Genomic DNA, 20,725 nt, shown 5'->3' on the forward strand with positions numbered 1-20,725 from the left:
TATGACCGTCATATCGCTTTCAATGAATTTTTTTCGATTGCTCGTCAGCATGCCTTGGTTAGTTGGCAACAAAAATGGGATGCAGGAGAGTTGGGCAGGTGGTTACACTCAATTCTTCCACAGGTATCGAAGACGGCGTGGTTCAAGGGGTTGGATATGGGTCGAGATTTTATCAAGATAATGTGTCGACTTATGTCCAATCACTACTCTCTGGGCTCGCATTTCTATCGAATAGGGCTCACAGATAGCAATCGTTGTAGCTGTGGTGCAGGCTATCAAGATATCAACCATGTTGTGTGGGAATGTCCCGAATACGGTATTGCCAGATCCGATTTATGTGCATCCCTCAGGGCCCGAGGGAAACCAGAAAAGGAAGACATTAGAGATGTGTTGGGTAAACTTGATCTTGAGTATATGAAGCTTGTGTACGACTTCTTGAAGCAAGCTGAAGTCTTCGTCTGATATCCCCGTCTTGTTGTTCCACTCGTCCACCTCGTGTCTTTATTTGATATCCCAGTCTTGTTGCTCCACTTGTCCACCTCGTGTCCCTTCGAAAATCGTCTGTATGTATCGTTACAGGTTGTATGTCCACTCAACGTTTGACCAGCAGCAATACGCCACACCAAGCTGCCACGTGTCAATGAAAAGCCCCATCACCCTATCCTTTCCTCAAATATTGTTGTTCCCCCTAACCTCGACCAAACCGCGAGTTTTTCGGTTTCCCAAAACTAACATAGTTTATAAGACAAAAACATGAAATTGTAAATAGTTTTAACTGGATTCGGCTCCGTTATGCCTGTTGGCGCATGAGCCTTAAATAAATGATTAAGTAAAAAAAAAAAAAAATAAAATATACGATTTATTAAAAGTCGGCTATCAATTCCTTAAACCATTGCCTACCTTTAGGCGTTATTCGTGGTTTAGAGGATTTTAATCCTAAAATAACTTAAAAAGTACATTATTTGTAGGAATTTGGACAACATATTAGAAATCAGCGACCCCGAATTTAGTAAGTAAGGGTATTTTCAACACAAATGAACATTGATCACTGACATGATCAATGTTACCCCAAATCAACACAATCAAAAATTAGATTTAAAAACCTATTTAAACATGTTTTAAAGTTTTAGAGTACTGTTTTGGAATAGCTTAACAAAAACTCAGAGGGCCAGTACTTCTTTTAAAAATATAAAACATGTAACTTTTGCTTTAACAAGAGAATTATTCAAGAAAGATCGAAAATTCTGATCAATGTTACCCCGGATTACGGTACTTACTTTCAGTCCTGAACACCCACGGTGGTGCAGAGGGCCGAATTGAAAGATTTCGATCCTGGGCAATTGCCAGCCATCGCCACAGTGTACAAATTCGAGCAAAAAAACGGACGCAATTCAGTTCCGGCCACTAAGCAAACGACAGATACCCATTCCTAAGCAAAAAAATCTGGAGAATCGAATGGTGCCAACCCCTTTCCTGAAAACCATCGCCAAGTGTCTCATTTTGGCCATTTCCCCCTAAATTTGTCAAAATTATTTGACTATATCAAACTTAAATCCAAAGAAGTTGGGAGGAACCCTGAATATTTCAAAAAAACTCATGTAGCAATTTTAGACAACTTGGTTTAGTAAATGTTTTTCACTTTTGATCACAATAAGTGTCTCATTTTGTCAATTATCCCCTATAAAATGAGAATATTTGAGAATTTCGGATGAATTTGAACAAAAAACCATGCAAAGTCGTTAAAAATCATGCTACTGCATGGAGAAACGCCAAACGGGTTGTGTCTTGTCCATCACATTCAGAGCTGATGTGCCATTTTGTCCAATATCCCCTATAAATATTTGAGAATTTCGAATAATTTTCAACAAAAAACCATGCAAAGCCGACTTTTGAACGTGATACTGAATGGAGAAACTCTAAACAAATCATCTCTTGTCCATCGCATTCAATGATGTTGTCTCATTATGTCCAACATCCCCTATAAAATAAGAATATTTAAGAATGTCAGATGATTTTCAATAAAAACCATACAAAGTCGTTCAAAAATCTGATATTTTTGTCTTTGAATATTTTTATGTATTTTTTAATTTGTAGGGGAAGAAGAACAGAATGAGACATCATTTCTGAATATAATAAACAAGAGATGATCTGTTTGAGGTTTTACCATTAAGTAGCACGACTTTTGAACGACTTTGCACGGTTTTTTGATGAAATGCATCTGAAATACTCAAATATTCTTAATTTATTAAGGGATATTAGATAAAATGAGACAACATCATTGAATGTGATGGACAAGAGACGATCTGTTTGGGGTTTCTCCATTCAGTATCACGACTTTTGAACGACTTTGCATGGTTTTGTATTGTAATTCATCTGAAGTTCTCAAATATTCTTTATTTATAGGGGATATTGTACAAAATGGGACATCATCTCTGAATGTGATGGACAAGAGACGATCTGTTTGGGGTTTCTCCATTAAGTTTCACGACTTTTGAACGACTTTGCATGATTTTCTATTGTAATTCATCTGAAATTCTCAAATATTCTTTATTTATAGGGGATACTGGACAAAATGGAACACCATCTCTGATTGTGATTGACGAGACACGACCCGTTTGGCGTTTCTCCATGCAGTAGCATGACTTTTGAACGATTTTACATGGTTTTCATTGAAAATCATCCGAACTTCTCAAATATTCTCATTTTATAGGGGATATTGGACAAAATGAGACACTTATTGCGATCAAAAATGAAAAATATTTGCTAAACCAAGTTGCCTGTCATTGGAACATGAAGTATTTTGAAATATTAAGGTTTTCGCCCACCTTTTTTGGATTTAAGTTTGATATGTTCAAGTATTTTTGACAAATTTAGGGGAAAATGGCCAAAATGAGACACTTGGCGACGTTTTTCTGGAAAGGGGTTGGCACCATTCGATTCCCCGGAGTTTTTTGCTTAGGAATGGGTATCTGTCGATTGCTTAGAGACTGGAACTGAATTGCGTCCGTTTTTTTGCCCGAATTTGCATCGCCTTGACCTGTGACCAGGTCGAATTTCTGTTGACTTGATTTCGTTTGAATTGTCAATACTTTAATATGGTAAGATTGTTCAACGTTACCTATACTGGACCCCCAGGGATCAGCTGATTTGGGCATTTCTATTTGGGGTTTTCTTCAGAAGGTTCACTGTAAGCGCACGGTCCATTACCAAACCCCTAATATTGGTTGTTCTACAATACACTTTGAGTTCAAATGAATCTAAATGTGGATTAATTTGCAGTTCCGTGTTCGTCGCACTCCAAAATTTCGCAAATTTCCGTGTGAATCATCATCGCAACATTATGCCAAGCAGCGGAACATTGCCACAAGCATAACGACGGAACTTTTACAATCAATACTGCGCATAGAAATTTTGCCGAAAGTGCCGGCAGATATTTTTCCGGTCAATAAATATTGGATCTCGAGCTATTGTCGTCGGCATCGTTCCGCCGCGAGGCTGTTGCTGATGTCGTCGTCGCTGGTGACGATGCGCGATGCTCTGTTGTCGACGTTGTCCACGCTCCGACTGTTGGCGAAAGGCAATTTTCGTGTAACATGTTTACGATCACCCATAAGCTCGTACATCAATCATAATTTTCAATAATCGCGCGCGGGCCTCGGCAAGAACATGTTGGCCGAAGACAGAAGAAACGTTGTGTGTGAACATACCGAGTGACAAGAAGTGGTGCCCTTGCGAGAGTGGGTTTGTCGAGTGTCACATTGGTACGACGCTCCCAGGAATTGTGTCCGACTCAAGGGTAATAGGTTTATGAGAATGGGTGATAAATTTTAATTCAATTTTCTTACATTAAAACGTAAATTACTGTTGGTGGTCGAAAAAATGGGAAGAACACGTGAATATGTGTTCGAAAATTTAACCAAAATTTTTTGATTGCACATTATTGCATGTTACGATGGATGCTGAGCATGTAAGCTTAATGGCGATGTTATTAATGCAACAGGGAATTCTTCGTTTTTTAATAGTCAGTTGGAATTCGTATCCGAATATTTAGTACTTTCAAGACCTCAACTCACCCCATTTACTTCGGCGGCGATCATACAGACATTCCAGCCTCGATCCTACCGAGTACAATGGCCTTCCTCCCCCCATTATAATAGACCATAACGAACCCAGAACAAAAGCCACCCATAAATTTGCAGACCCCCATACAGGTCTGCACTTCGTTTAGAACCGTTTTCTTCACGCCTCTAGAACATAGCGTTTCTCGCGTTAGATAAGAAATAAAAGCAAACTGCAATTGAAACCAATATCGTGTCACGTGTCAAGCATTGGTTATTGCCTTCATGCGCCTCTAGACACCGGAATTTACTGCCGTCCGCCCATGGTTCGAGTGGTTGCGGTCGGGTTCTACCTATACGGACTGACCGTCAGAACCGCAGACCGATCAACGACGACGTTGGTGGTCCCGACTCGACCGACAGCTCGGAACCGCAAAACAAATGACTGGACGGCCTGTCGCGTCCAGTAATCGCGTTCTAACCGATGAACGTTTTGCCAGTGGGATTTGTGAGAGATTTCCAGGGTTTTATTACCTTCTTTGTTCCACGAATCGAATGGAGGTTCGCTCGTTGTCGCCCTGGTCAAGATGAGACTACAACACATCAGCTTTGAGTCAGTCGTAGACAGGTTGGTTGGCGAAATCGTTTCATGATCATCGCAACCGATCGTAAAATGCAGTTTGTCTTTAAAGTCAATATTATTGAATCGTGAAATAATGTACTCCCGATCAATTATACTCAAGCCGATGCTCCAGAATGAAAGTGGCAATTACGATTAGCAGGAGGAGATGGATCGGTTGATTGCCCATTAAAATTGGAGCGGCAGGACATCAATTAAGTTGAGAAGTTTTATTTTTGTTGAATTACACAGCGCAACACTTTTTTGGTCTCAAGAGCAAACTTATGTGTCTCCGAAGGGTTTTGGGCCGCTGAATGCGAATCCGGGCTCAGATTTGCTCCAACACGTCACAATTTTGAGCTATACCTCAATTTATAGGGCAAAATATGCGATTTTTGGCTTTTTTGACTGCAAACCATTAAGCATGGAAATATTTTTTAAGCAATCAAATGGTTAATTGGTCAATTAACATTTAAATTAACGACTCATGCAAAATATTTCATTTTACCTAATCAAATCGAAATATTTTGCATGAGTCTTTAATTTAGATGATAATTGACCAATTAACCTTTTGATTGCTTAAAAAAAATATTTCCATGCTTAATGGTTTGCAGTCAAAAAAGCCTAACATCGCATATTTTGCCCTATAAATTGAGGTATAGCTCAAAATTGTGACGTGTTGGAGCAAATCTGAGCCCGGATTCGGATTCAGCGACCCAAAATCTGTCAGAGACACATAAGTTTGCTCTGGAGATAGACCAAAAGCTAATTTTTGTTAAGAGATGAACCAGCCTAGGGCTGAAAATCTCTATAATAAAGAAATAATAATAATAATAATTTTTGTTACGCTGTGTTATTTAGTCTGCTGTGGGAATACTGACAAACTACAGCTACAGAACGCAGCGTACTGAGTAAACAACTTTGGCTACTTACGGGTTAAGCTCACTTGGGTTAATTTGTTGTTTTCTTCAGTTTCTATTTTGTGACTAGAGGGGACTCTACCAAATACAGTGGAATACATGGGGGCAGGGATGGGAAATGTTATAAAAATGACATTTCGTTATTTGCTAACTTCACTGCACTCAGTCGGAAATATTAATCAGCGACATCATTGATTATCCATAACTAATCAGTGTTATGTACTGGCGATACTTGTACTGGCGTACAAAAGTGGTGTAAATGGAAAAATGTCATGACATTTTTTGCATAAAATTCCGCGACATTTTCCTTCCCTGCATGGGGATATAAATGCATATGATAAGGTCACAAAAATAACAAGTAAACTTATTTTCTCGGAACTATAGTCTACTCACAATGTTTGTTAGACTAAGGTAGGCTTGTGATTTCTGGCCATTTTTTTAACCATGAGAAGTCTGTGAAAAAGTTCAATATTGAAGGAATATAATAATGTTTTCTAGGATTACAAACAACAATATATGTATATTCTGAAACGAGAAATTGTGAGAATTTTATGATCTCGGGTTGACTTTTGAAAGAAAAATAACTAACTGCAGCAGGTATTCAATGCAATTCCTGAAAAGCTGAGAGAATTTTCAGAAAAATATGAGGATTCTGAGAGTAAGGTGTTGGTTCTAAAGAATGCTTAGTATTTTAGGCACATGTGGTTTGTACAGCTGTCTTATTGTTTTTTAGCTGATCACTTCCCCCAGCGAGGGACTTGGTTGCCTTTTTTTTCCTTCTAAACCATAGGGGGAAAAATCTGCTCAACAGACACCCTAACAGGAAGGTTAGGGTAGTGTGGTGTTAAGGCCGTCTTCTACAACACTAGTAAAAGGCAGGCATAGGCTGAAGTAATTTGCTAAGAATGTCATGAAGAATCTCGCTTTTGGATTTTCTGAAGAAATTCTCAGGGGAGGAAATGTATGTTGGATTTTAAATTTAAGTTAAACCTTGCGGGAAATCCATACAACGAATGACTGTATACTGTACAATTGAATTCATATTAGTAGATTAAGTTGAGAGCTCCGACAGATCAAAAGCGACGTGATCTGGTCGGTGAAATATAATTGGTGAATTGGAATGTGTTTTCGTGTTCTATGATCAGAGATGATGATTCATAGGAGTGGTTTACTTGGGATCCCAACATGTATATGAAATAATCTTTCAACAAATCCTTGGGGCAAAGTTCTTTGAAGAACTCAAAGAGGAGATCTGGAAAAATCATGAAAGAATTGATGAGGAATTCATTAGAGGATTACCCGGAAGAATACGTGGAGGGATTTCTTATGGATATTCTTGCAGAAATTCCTGGAGGAATTCTTTGAAAATTATTGGCAAAAATCTCTAGAGGAATTACCGTAGGAATCTTTAGAGTATTTTTTTTAGCGACTTCGCTACTGCAATGGCTGCAATTTGGCTATATGGGACGGAGTTCATTGTCATGTATCGTGGCACAGAAACATCGTTTTCAGGATCTCCTGCAGCGTCTCTGGGGAGCCCTTCGTTGTGGTCATGACTACCTTGTAGGCATCACCCCACTTACGCACCACGTCCACTTACGCACCATTTTTAGCTTATTACACATAAAATTCAGCATGTTTTCGTAATATTGAGACATGTTTCATTGTTATTTAGCAAAACAGAGTAGTCTACTGCTTGAATTGCTTTTAAATTTTTATTAATCTTGAAATGTTTACATTGCATTGGCGGAAGCGACACATAGAGGTGCTATTTTTGTTTGTTTGTTAATAGAACAAATGTAAAAAGGCAACACCACTACTGATGCTCTTGACGTTTGTTAGAAATAAGAATCGAAAAAGTAGTGCTGAAATAGGAGTGATACAGGAAGTCACCTTAATCTTCTTGTTCAGAACCAGCTTAGCCGCCGTGTAGGCCTCACTTTGCTCCGTTCTACCCTCATCAGTGCGTGCTTTTTGCATCCTCCACCTAGCTTTTAGTAGGCAGAATACGCGGAATCCGATTTCTGTGCATTACCAATAGATCGTTGTTAGACAGGTAGTCGGCATTTACCTTCGAAAAATACCGGCTTGTAGCGGCGCGAGGTCAGCCACCCACGATGGCTATCGATGACCCTCAGCTGTAGTCGGCTTGCTTCTTATTCAACGCTGTAGCGAATGGTCAGATGATCACTCTGTATGTTTGACGTTTGTCGTGGAAAAGGAAATCGCCATTAGTCAAGCTTCATTTGCCGCTTAGTTTCTGTTGTCCGGGAGGTTAATGTCCGGGTGGGCCAGAAAGTTGGCTTAGATCCCTGAAATAGTTCTGACCGTTACCGTTACCTTTTCGACGGTTTTCTATCCTCTTCCGGAAGCTTTTTGAGCCTTGCTTCTCTGGTAAGTTTCAGTCATGAAGCTCGATCTATAAGTCGATTTGCCCTCCCCCTTACAACTTCGGCGAGGTGCATATCCTCATGATTGTCGAGCTTTCGGCGCTTCTCTTCTTGGCCATAAGGTTGTATTCCTTCTTTTGCCAAAGCCTCCAAATTGTGTAATATCAGCAGGCCTTTGCTGACGCTACGTTCAGTTTCTCAGTGATTACCAACGTTGTGGAAAGTTTAAAAAAAAAATGCCTATCTTTAGGCGTTGAATGTGGATCATTCTGTAACTTACTCATCTTTGCTGGAAAAACTTGCAATTAGAAGGCACAAAATGTTGCTAATTGACAAATTGAGAGATGAAATTTGTGAAAAAAAAATCGCGTTCTGGTGGGATTCAAACCCACGACTCCGTATTCGCTAGACCGGTGCTTTAACCAACTAAGCCACAGAATAGGTAATGGTTCTGCGGAATAGAAAGCCAAACTGACTCCGAAGCCGCATCGTGAACACTCCTATTTCACAAACTCATCTCTCTTTTCGGCTTAGATGCCACTCCTGTTTACATACAGAACGCACCAGTTGTAAGAATTTAAAAAACTTATTCAGATTCAGCACCATTGGTGGTTATTCCAAAGCTAGATCCACCTCAATTCAGAAGTTTTAAGAACTTTTAGCACGTGATTTGATTTGAATTGCGAAGAATTTTACCGACTTTACGTATAAAGACCTAACATACTGTGAGCGTTTACCCCTGAATATAACACCTGTTCAAATGACTAGGGTGCCTGTACCAGTTATCGCACTACCTAAGGAAAACTACTTCTACAAAAATAAGAAGAAGACCGACGAATGTCGTCGATATGTCAAATGATAGATTTGATTTCATACTTTACAGGAAAAATATAAAATCTGAGCCAAACCCACTTTTACTATTTATTACGGCGTGTGCCAATGATAGGAACCCTGTACCAGTTATGGACATACTTTTTAATTTCGGTTCCACTTCGCACTATTTACATGCATTCCTTATGGGATTTGCCATAACTGGTACACTATGGCGAAATAGGGTGTAAGGAAGCCGAAATTTTAAGGAAAATGATTTATTTCTATCATAATTTGAGCAAAATGTGAAATTTGAAAGAGTGCAATCATCTTTTATGAACGTGATCTATTGTTCACATATTTTTTTTGATGATTTGCATCGTTAAAAGTTGAAAATCAACTATGACGAATTTGAGGTACTATAGCCATAACTGGTACACTAAGCCTAGTTAATTATTACGATCTTAAGCACGCAAAAATTTGCATCAGCTTAAACTTGTCCGATAAATGATTGCTTTATTTCACGATGGTGATGTTCCGTTTTTTTCTCTCTCTTTTTCATTCCATGTAACCGGTCAGGCTCGTCCCCTGCTGTTGCCACTGCCAGTGCCGCTGGCCAGCAGCAATTTATCATCGAACGGTATTGAGAAGTTGATAGACTTGCACTTTGGGCCACTGTATCCCGATTACGCGGACCACACACGGCCGGTGCTGATCCGACAGGCGCGGGATCTACTGGTGTGCACCTTCCACGGCGACCTGGAACGATTCGAGGCCGGTTTCCTGCGTCCGGCGGCATCCATCGTCGGCGAACTGAAGAGCAGCTATCTTCAGGGACAGGTGAGTGAGTTCTAGTTTGCTGTAGAGCGATCTAGCTGTCCCTTTTGGGGAAGGTTTGACTGTTGGGCTGTTTGACTATGCTTGTGTGAGAATGAAACTTGATATTTTTTTTTATTTTTTTATTTACTATGAATAACCCTTGATAATAATTTCTTTGAAGGTTCTCTCATAATAAAGTTGTAAAGAGACTATGCACGTACGTAAATAGTGAAATCGTAAAAGATTCAATTCGATGATTTTTGATTCGATGACAAATCGATGATACCTTTCAGAGCAAGAGTAGTCAACTTTATTATCTCTGATTACACTAGTTTACAAAATAAAACGAAAGTCGTGGACTTCTGTCAACATCCAAAATTTTTGAAGCACAATTTAGCGCTGATTTCGAAACCGTGCTTCAAAAAATTTTAAGTAGAACAGTTTTTGAGTTATAGCTCAATATCGAGTTTTACAACTTTTTAAAATACAGAATTTACTAAAATTCAAATATCTTGCGTTTTGTTGAACCAATTTTAAATCTTTTTTCATAAATTAAGAGCTGAATATAATACCATTCGATCATCTGAATGCAGGTTTTGCGTCAGATTGATGAAATTAAAGATATTGGCGAGTTTCTTTCGCAACGTTTATTTGACATATCATATGTAGACGAGTTACAGTAAAAAAATCAGCTCAATCGAAGCATTGATTACAGAGAATGAGATATGTGAAGTGAGCGACTTTGCTTAAAAATAGAACAAAACTCGATTTCAAATCATCAACCTTGTATGGAAAGTCGAAAAAAATTCCGCTCTACTGTAATTTTTTTCCTTCGCGTTTTCGAACGCAGGGCATGATTCTACACCAAAAATGATCATCAGCTTACTGAGTTCAAAAATGCTGTAAACTAGTGTTATTTGATGATCTTTTTTAAACTTTTATAACCATTTCAATTACATATTATTTTATTGCAAACTGTCTGCACAACCTATCCTGCGTTCTTCTGAGAACCAACTTTACGTCACAGGACAATCATCCATTGAAACCTCCAGCTCCACCCTGAACAAAGCTGTCGATTTGTTTCCCAAGTTCATCGACATCTTCCCGCGTAATAAATCTCTGTCATCCATCTGATATCATTATGTTTACCGCACATGTAATACAAAAGTGCAAGTACGACAATGCTTTTCTCTTTATCTGCATTCGACGGCCATCCATTCCGTCCGTGTCATACACAGAAGAGCTTCATATTTAACTATATACACGCTGAATACGCAATCACCAGAGCGCGATGAATCCGATATGCTCTTCAACACTCTTATTTTCTGTGTGCTGCTGATGGACATTATCATCATTTGTACCTACATCTTCTTGCCCTTCGAAACAGGAAGAAGACCGTCTTTAATCAGAGATGGTTGACCTCGCACTCTGTCGGCCCGGTGGTGCTGCTTTTTTACATGTTTACTTGTATGCTTATCTCACACCTCCTCCAACTCTTCTGAACTGTGGGGAACTGCATCTGCAGGTGGGATAAACTTCTTTCGTTAAGACTTGTATCATACCGGTGCGGCGATGGACTGTGTGCAGTAGAAGTGGTGTTCCAATAACTTTATATTTTAAATCTGCACGCCAAACATAATGCAGCTACGCATAACCAAATATTCATGATTTTTAATACCCGGAAGAAAATTTAAAAATTAGTTTGTAGTTGGTATGGGAGCGATTTTTTAAATCACCCTTCATCGAATTTTATACTGGGCAGCTCCTAACAAGCAGTTGCTAAATTTAATTTTAAAAATTCTTTTTTAAATTGATTTTGGACATGAATGCACCAAAATGTGCGTTCGGCAAAATTGAGGCCTATAAATTAATTATTATCAAGCGTACAAGTGTATTGCCTATGATCGCATATGCTGAGTTTCCTATTCATATCGGACAGTCATACGGTGCAAAACGGTGAGTCGATAAGGAGAGCATCGAACATAGCTCTGATTCTCATAAGTTCCTACCTCATGCTTTTACGGGTCAAGCGATGACAAAGATCATCAGCTAAGAGTTGTGTGCTAAGCTGGTAGTGCAGCCTGGGCACTGCTGTCCGTTTGACTTCAGCTAGATGGAGGAGGTACGTCCCGAGCGTCTGGTCACCATGAAGGTGCGGCTCAAACAGCGTCTGTTCTGGCGTCCAGCGGCTGAGTATGAAATGCTTCTCTACCGGAAGCTATACCTTAGGTGGCAGCCCCATAACAGGGGATAGGCGACCTTAGGCCAATAACTTTCAGTTCTCGAAACCCAAACACCGTTACCTAAACCGAAAATGAAAGATTACGAACTGATTCAACAACAACGACTTGCAGCGCGAAGCAACGGGCGAGAATTGGAACTTGGAATGTATTAACTCTAACCCAGCAGGCTAAACTGGCACAACTAGCCAATGAGGCATTCCGTATGAAGCTTGAGATCCTAGTACTGAGCGAAGAATATTGGCCGAATTTTGGGGAACACAGATTGGCGTCGGGTCAAATTCTGCTATACTCTGGCCTACGAGGTAAACACGCTCCTCGTCACCGTTGAGTTGGTGTCCTGCTCAGCGCTCACGCCCACGCTGCGCTCATGAAATTGGAACCTATTAATGAGAGGATAATTGTAGCCAGATTCAGCCTTACTATGATCAAATGTTTCGAGCAAACCGATGCTGATGAATTGCAAGACTAAGAGAACTTTAACAGTAAAGCTGTCGTGGATAAGATTTTAAAAGGTCCGGCAACTCGGCACATCATGGCACGCCTTGGTGTCGGTGAAATGAGAGAGAATGGTAAGCTGTTTGCAGAGTTTTGTAGCGACAATGACATTGTGATTGGGGGATCGCTCTTTTTCCATCGATGCTGACATTGCGTCCGACCATCATCTCTTAATCGACGAGATCCGGCTGCGCATTGCTAGAATCCATCGACAGGAACAGAACATCGGCCGCCAGTTCCACACACACCGACTGGAAGACGCTGCGGTTGTCGAAGAGCTGGAGAATGAATCCATCGCCACCGGCGAGATTAGTTTGATGAGCTACGCACCCAGAAAAAGCAGGGTATCACAGATAACACCTGGATGAAGATAGAGGAGCGAAGGAACGCCAAAGCCGCGATAGAGCGAGCGAAAACACGAGTAGCCAAAGCTGTACCCCGTCAGTAAATTTCGACTCTCGAGAAGGAAGTGAAGCGTAGACGGGACAAAAGAGCATGGGCGGACTCCCTAGCCGACGAAGGCGAGTAAGCCGCATATACCGACGACATTCTTCTTTTCGACGATGTCTTACGTCGCCGTTGCTATTCACAGAATAGCTGCTCGTGTAAAATCACAACCTTTTTTCTCCAGCTGATTATCCTTTGCGAGTTTAAGAAATGTATGAAAGAACAACCAGATTAGTCGACGCACCGAAATCCGAATTTTCACCTCGAACGTGAAATCTATGCTGTTGTACGCCAATCAAGCTTGGTGTATATAAGTGGAGAACACTCAACGGCTGCAGATATTCATCAATAGATGCCTGCGGTATATAATTCGTGCATGGTGGTTTCATAATTGCATGTCCATCGTGGAGCGCCATCGTCGATGTGATCAAAAGCCGATAGCGACAGAAACTCGGGAACGAAAGTGGAGGTGGATCGGTCACACTCTATGCAGTAGAGGAAGGCCCAGGTGTTCATGGCGGTGCAGCCTCAAGAAGGAAACAAAGCATGTCGACAGATATTTGACCTGACCACAGGTCAAGGCGATGACTGGCAATCACCCAGAATGAAGGTCTTTCAATTCGGCCCTCTGCACCTGCATGGGTGCTCAGGACTGAAGTTGTAATGTACAGACCGGTAACCGGGCGAAATATCCTGCAGTGATGGAAATATTCTCATCGTGAAGCAACTCGCAAGTGAAAACTAACACAAGGCTTACTTACGGTTCCAAGAATGAGGCAATGCATGTGTGCGTTTTTTTTTCATTTCGCCTGTTTCGTGAGTACGAAGCAAAACGAAAACCTAAATACTCACAAGTTTTAATTCATGAAGATGTAGTGGAGGTACGAAAAGTGCATTTGAGTGTGCTATCAAATCAAATGATTATCCATAATTAAATGATGTTTTGTACTTCATTGTTCCTGAAAAGCAGAACTTTCAGTCAGTTTTTCAGTAGATTTTTCTTCAAACTGCAAATAGCTCAGAGCTGCAACGCGGGTGTGTTGTTCGCTTTGTTCGCTCACGAGTGGAGAAGTGCGAATATTCTCGGGCCCCTGCTGTTCACGAGTTGGTTGGACTCCGAATCACATAAAACGACTAGTACGACTGCGAATGTGAACAGTTGAAAAATTAGAAGAATGCAGCATGGGCGACAGCGATGGAAGAGCTGTTTCGCGCTAAGGACACACGACAGTTCTACGAGAGGCTGAACAGCTTTCACAGAGGTTTTGTGCCATAAGCAGACGTGTGCCGAGCCAATCACGGGAATTTTCTCACGAGCGAGCGTGAGATGATCGGAAAGTGGCGCCAGCACTACGATGAGCACCTTAATGGCGATGTTGTAGGCATCAAATGTGACATGGTAACAGATCTAGGAGTACGTGCAGAGGGTGAAAGGCTTCTGACCCCTGACCTCCAAGAGTTTGAAGAAAAGGATGGCGGGTTGAAAAACAACAAAGCCGCTGGAGCAGATCAACTATCAAGCGAGCTTCTAAAATACGGTGAGGAAGCACTGGTGAGAGCACTATACTGGGTCATTACCAAGATGTGGGAGGAAGAAGTATTATTGGGGGAATGGATGGAAAGAGTCGTTTATCCCATCCACAAAAAAAGCGACAAGTTGGATTGCAGGAACTACTGCGCGATCCCACTATTGAGCGTTGCCTACAATGTACTCTCCAAAATTTATACCGTCGTTTATCACCTATTGCAAGAGAGTTCGTGGGGCAATATCAGGCCGGATTCATGGGTAAACGCGCTACAACGGACCAGATGTTCGCCATCCGCCAGGTGTTGCAGAAATGTCGCGAATACAACGTGCCCACAAACAACTCGTTCATCGATTTTAAATCGGCTTATGACACAATCGATCGAGATCAGCTATGTCAGATTATGCACGAATACGGATTCGCAGATTAACTGACACTGGGTTGAGTGATGTGCGTACTATCTACAGCGAAGTGCAGATGCAAGACGAAACGTGGAGAAGGTGAATGAATCACGAGCTTCATCATCTGTTAAGAGAACCAACCATCGTCTACATTGCGAAAGTCCTGAAGGTATGGTGGGCGGATGTTGGATACCAACCCGGTAAAAATCGTTCTCGAGGGGAATCCGACCGGTACAAGACGATGTGATGCGTAGCGAGCAAGATGGATCGATCAAGTGAAGGACGATCTGCTACGAGTGCGTGTCTGGAGACGCACAGCCATGCATCGACGCAGAGACGACTCCTACGTACAGCAGAGGACACTCAGGCATTAGTCTGCCCGCTAAGTAAGGTAAGGTGCTGAAGCTGAAGAATCGATCCTTGATCCTCCATCTACGCATGCTTGCGTCGATCGTCCAACAACAGATCACGTACCTCTGCATATCGCCAATTACGATGAAAGTGGATCCCTGCTTGCGTGTGTTACCGCAGCTCTGATAGATGGTATGATTATCTTTAAACTCTCGCATCCTGAATGCTGTCCAACCTCCTGCAGCACTATGATGTCAAACCGTCGATCCTTCAGAAGATCGGCGAGTATGCGTGTGCTTTCAATGACGTTATGAGATTCACACTTAATTTGGAATACCGTGTTCGGTAATTTTTTGACGAAAATAGAACAGCTGAATACAGCTATATTGCATTGTTTGCCTTTTGCTCCTGGTTTTGACAGGTGGTGTATTGAGCCTCAGTAAAATCGATTACCGAAGCTACCGAAATAGTTCTGCTGTTCTATTTTCGTCAAAAAAGTGCTGAACAGACAATTCAGGATTGAGTGTGTTAGCAGTTCTACGTACCGAGTTTCCAAGTGCAAGTTCTTTTTGTTCGCTGGAGTCGTTGCCGTTGATCTCGATTCATATTTCTGTTGCTGATTTTCCATCGCAAATCTTTTGAACTGTTGGTTAGTAGGCCCGCATACTTTTCGGAGGGCTATTGTACACAGTAGAGCTTAGAGCACTTCCCTGGCACGAGGACCCCACCACTAACATCAGGAACAGAAGCTGTTGTGACCGGTTCCTTCTGGAGAACAGAATCGATCTAACCTAAGGTTTTCCCCAGTCTTCGGATGGTATCATGGCAGGTAGGGATAGGAGTTGCTGAACAGAGACTGCTGATCCCAATGGAATCTGCATTTCGGGGATACTTGGTTTTACCATGCGATTAGTCATTTCTTGCTTTTGAAAATTCAAGGTGTGCCTTCGTTATATAACCACCTTAAGGGCTCCTTTATCTACACCAGTGACAATAATGACTGGTAGAAAGACTTTAAATTGCCATTTTACTGTTTTTCTCTTCGAATTATTATAGGATCCTCCCTAATACCCTAATATCCTGTGCATCTATCAGGTATGACAGGTATGACAAGGCCCATATAGCCGAGGCGGTAAACGCACGGGTATTCAGCATGACCATGCTGAGGGTGACGGGTTCGATTCCCGGTCGGTCCAGGATCTTTTCGTAAAGGAAATTTCCTTGACTTCCTTGGGCATAGAGTATCTTCGTGCCTGCCACACGATATACGCATGCAAAATGGTCATTGGCAGAGGAAGCTCTCAGTTAATAACTGTGGAAGTGCTCATAGAACACTAAGCTGAGAAGCAGGCTTTGTCCCAATGAGGACGTTACGCCAACAAGAGAGAGAGAGAGGTATGACAAGTCGTCATCAATTATAACCCTTTGGGCCGCAGGAATCATATATGTTTGAGAACATTGAGGTTGCGACAGGGCGACATCAGCGGTAAAAAAATCCGGCCCTAAAGGTTAATTAGAAAATTCTGATGCCTTACTAATGTATAAGAAATCTATAAAACAAATATATGATGCTTGCTGACCGCCAACAATCCTCTGTGTTAGCCTTCGACAAATTCTACGCTAATCAAAAAATTCTCCAGAACTTGCCATCATTTGTGCGGGTGAATTATTTCCTAACCCTTATTGGTTGCGCCTTTGTTGCCAAGATTCACGATGAAACCCAATTATAGGAAAATTTATCGCCCAATAAAGCCCCAATCAAGATGCTCACGGATAACCGTGGTCGCCGCCGCCGCTGCCAATCTAACTCACAGGAAACGAGAACTCATCCCGAGGTAATGGATGCGCGCTCAGGCTGACGCGTGGACCCAACAGCAAGAAATAGCCAGAAGAAAAAAAAAATGATCATCAACCAATAAGCTCGATTCTCCCGATTTCAACGGGCCCATATCGTTGTCCACGATCATCGCCGCTCAGCACACTGACCCAATTCTGCTTCCTCTATTGATCATTCGGGCACACGGATCGTCCACTCTCGGCCGGGAGATAAATAGGCCCTAATTGGGCACTTTAGATGCGTGAAGACTCTTCAGAACAAAAACCGGGCATTCCTATGCCTCCACGCAACCAACGAGAGTTGTTGCGTGATGCGGCGATTAAAGGTGAGAAAGAACACTTCCCCGTGCAGCACCGCGCGCAGCTCGTGCAACCGATGAAAGGACCACACGTGGTGCTGGCAGGGCGACTGATTGGATAAAGGTATCATTATTACGAAACTTACGGCGGCGGCGGCGGCGGTGACGACGACGGTGACATTCTCTGTGCCTTCTCGATCATCGTAGCATTTCCTGTGATCGTCGGGCGACATGCGATCGTGTCGTTGTCGGTCTCCGATCGATAGATCCTGCCGCACAGCTCCGTCTCAGATTGAATTGTAAGGCGGTAAGGTGCGTGGTTCCACCTATTAATCTTAATGATCGCATTTATCAACGATCGAATTATCGCATTAAAAGGCGTCACACGTGTGTGAGAGGGGGGCGTTCAAGCGGTACACCATCATTACACCTCGGTTGTAAGGGCGAGAGGGGAGGTTGATTATTTTCCGACATGGTTGGTTCGTTTTGAGCATGATCTGAGCGGCATGATGGGCGACAACTTTTGAGGTTTGCTTGTAATTACAGAATCTGATGTGAAGGGTATGCTGTACAACTGGTACAACTGTAGGGGTATGCATTATGGTTTAGATGTTCGCTTCATAAGCGTATGGTCGTGGGTTTGATCCTAGCCCCAGTAATTGCAATTTTTTGTCGGCTGTTCCCTCTCGAGAGCGGCTGACACTGACCTTCTAGACATCGCTGAACTGCAACTCATAATGTACCCCCAATCAGACTGGAAAAGGATCAACCAGCCACATATCAACATCTCTTAGAATAGCACTACGGACCACCTGTTCCGGGGGTAAAAGTCCACCAAACAGGTAACCCCAATCCAAGGTGTCAGGCGACCCGTGCCGAGGGTTGAGGGGGTTTAAAAGATGCTCGATCTTTAACGGAGCCCGTAGCGTGGGTAGATCGCCTTTTTGGGTTACGTTGCGGTGATCGATCTACCAAACCGAAATCTAGTGTCGTCCTATTTTTCAATTTTGCAATATGTGTTCTGGTAATTCAAGGAATTATAGTATTTAGTCCTTACTACTGGTGTTTTGGCGACTTCCAGTTTTTGAATAAAACTGAGTTTACCAACTTTACTTTGCATATATGTAGTTAGAAACATGGTTATAAACCTCACCATCTGAGGCTAAACTCATTGCAAAGGAAATCAAATTGGGTTAGGGATCCATGTATGTACTAACTCTTCGAAGACTGGAAAGTGCTTGTACGCAAGGAACATACTAGAATCCTTATTACTAAACACATGTTCCATTATTGGAATGATATTGCTGTAATGTTAAAACCCGGGTCCTAAACCTCCTACTGGGGAGAATTTAGCAGTAAAGCAAGGGTGATGCTAGGTTTCCGTTGCATGGCCAATATCAGTACTCTTGTTTTGTTTTCTAAGAAAATAAAACAAAACTGTATCAAAATCGATACTTTATTGCCCCTCAATGGCAATTGAGTAATGCGACATGCACTACATACACTAAGGATACGGGTAATGTCAAAATAGATCTAAAAACTGGTAGCAGTGACAAACCCGAACAGGAATAAGAAAAACATCACTGTGCCCATCATTCTACCATGGACAGAGTAAAAAAGTGACAGATGCATATAGGCAACCATAGTAGAATAGAATACATATAGGCGCTGTGCAAAGTGTAAGTATGGGAATTGGAATCGGTGACGTGAAGCCTAAATGAATAAAATAGCTGTAACTTAGCTGGGTATTTTATTTATTACCGTACGGGTTTGGGCCGAAGGGTCTCAGATTTTCATGGAACTTCTTCCACAGGCAGGGCTCATAGAAATATGAACAAAAAAAAATTGAGAAAAATTCAAATGAAAGCAAATTTTCTCACACAGTTAAAAATAATGAGATTTACACGTCATGTAAACTTCAGCTTAGTCATGTAAACTTACTTTTATGATGGTTTACATGATATATCATGTAAATTTGTGTTATATGTCATGTAAACACATACAGCCATGCTGAATTACATGACGTATAAGGGAACGTCCATAAATTACGTCACGGAAAAATTTCCCAATTTTCAACCCCCCTCCCCCCTATGTCACACTTTTTGTATGAGACCTCTGAAATTTTTGTATGAGTCGTCACACTTTGCTGAAACCCCCCTCCCCCCTAAAAGCGTGACGTTATTTATGGACGTTCCCTAATGGAAGTTTACATGATATTTTATGAATTTTACTTGATACACGGTAAAAAAATCTGCACTGTGATATGAACGGATTGGAACTTGAATTCGCACTACTGTATAATCAGTTTGTTATCAATTAAATATCATTCTAAAAGGAACATCCAATGCCTCTTCAATTTTAATTGAACTTCACTTCAATTCGTTGTTGACAATATTTTGAATTCGAATATAGAAGTTAAAAAAAAGTGCTGCTAACCGCACCCAGATTCGATACCAGGACCTTGAGATTTACGATCATCTGTTTTACCACTACACTACTTCACACCTGTCAGAGAGGTTCGATTCGAAGCGAAACACTTTCTACCACCTGTCATCTATATTTACTTTCATACCCAAAACAGTCATTATCAAATCAACAGCTTTTCACTTTGGATCGTACTGCTTTATTCACTAGTGCAAATTGAAGTGATTTTTAGTTGATTTCTCCGGTGGGTTTTGGTTTGGTTATCAAATCAACACTGACAGCATTGCGATTTCAAAGGAAAAGCCTTTCTGATCATGCTGATTGGGATGTTGAATAGTTAAGGGATTTTTCCAAAGTACAGTTTTTATCTATGTTGTAATAAAGGCTTAAACGCGTGAAAATGAGAGGTTATAATAAAAACTATCCTCATAAAAACTAAGCTATGCATTTCAAAGAAAATACTTGAGGACGTTTGTCTCCAGTTAGCCTGGTGGTTAAGGCTATGGATCGCCAATCCGGAGACGGCGGTTCGATTCCCGTTCCGGTCGGAAAAAAAAATTCTCGACTCCCTGGGCATAGGTAGTTTATCCATTGTAGGGTAAAACATATAATTTGGACATGTATATAATTTGGACATGCACTGTGAAATATGTCTTGCTCCGGAGAGCTAATAAAAGTAGATACTTCTGAATACCACGCGAAGAGCAACATGAGCTCTAATACCTAAATTTGCTATTGTTGGAGGTATTTGAGCAGAGTTTGCTATTGATGTAGTATTTGTTGGTTTAGCAATGTCAATAATCGACGAACAAAATTTGCTATTACATCATGAAGTCATCGAACAAATAAACCATTTAATAACAAGAAATGTTATTAGTTTGTTATTCAATAACTTTGGAATAAGAAATACAGCACTTGAAATTTTAGGTATGCATTCATTATTGAAATAACAAGACTAGTTATTCTCTAGTTGTTATTTATACAAAATTTTGGTATTCATTTTTGTTATTTTGCCTCTTATTACAACCTAATGAAGGGCACTTCAATGTATGGTAGTATTTAAGATAAATACCTTGATATGTTATTC

General features: G+C 41.2%; 1 protein-coding gene across 2 annotated transcripts in view; it reads left to right on the forward strand.

Annotated features, from left to right (window-relative positions):
* Positions 1-20,725, forward strand: part of LOC134288220 (uncharacterized) — an 837,108-nt gene that overhangs the window by 766,820 nt on the left and 49,563 nt on the right. For both annotated transcript variants that reach the window (XM_062852333.1, XM_062852334.1), the window contains exon 3: positions 9,377-9,637. In XM_062852333.1, coding sequence (XP_062708317.1) covers positions 9,377-9,637 — 261 coding nt within the window. The remainder of the gene's footprint in view (positions 1-9,376; positions 9,638-20,725) is intronic.

Source organism: Aedes albopictus, chromosome 2 (genome assembly GCF_035046485.1).
Source record: "Aedes albopictus strain Foshan chromosome 2, AalbF5, whole genome shotgun sequence".
In the NCBI taxonomy this organism is placed as follows: Eukaryota; Metazoa; Arthropoda; class Insecta; order Diptera; family Culicidae; genus Aedes; species Aedes albopictus.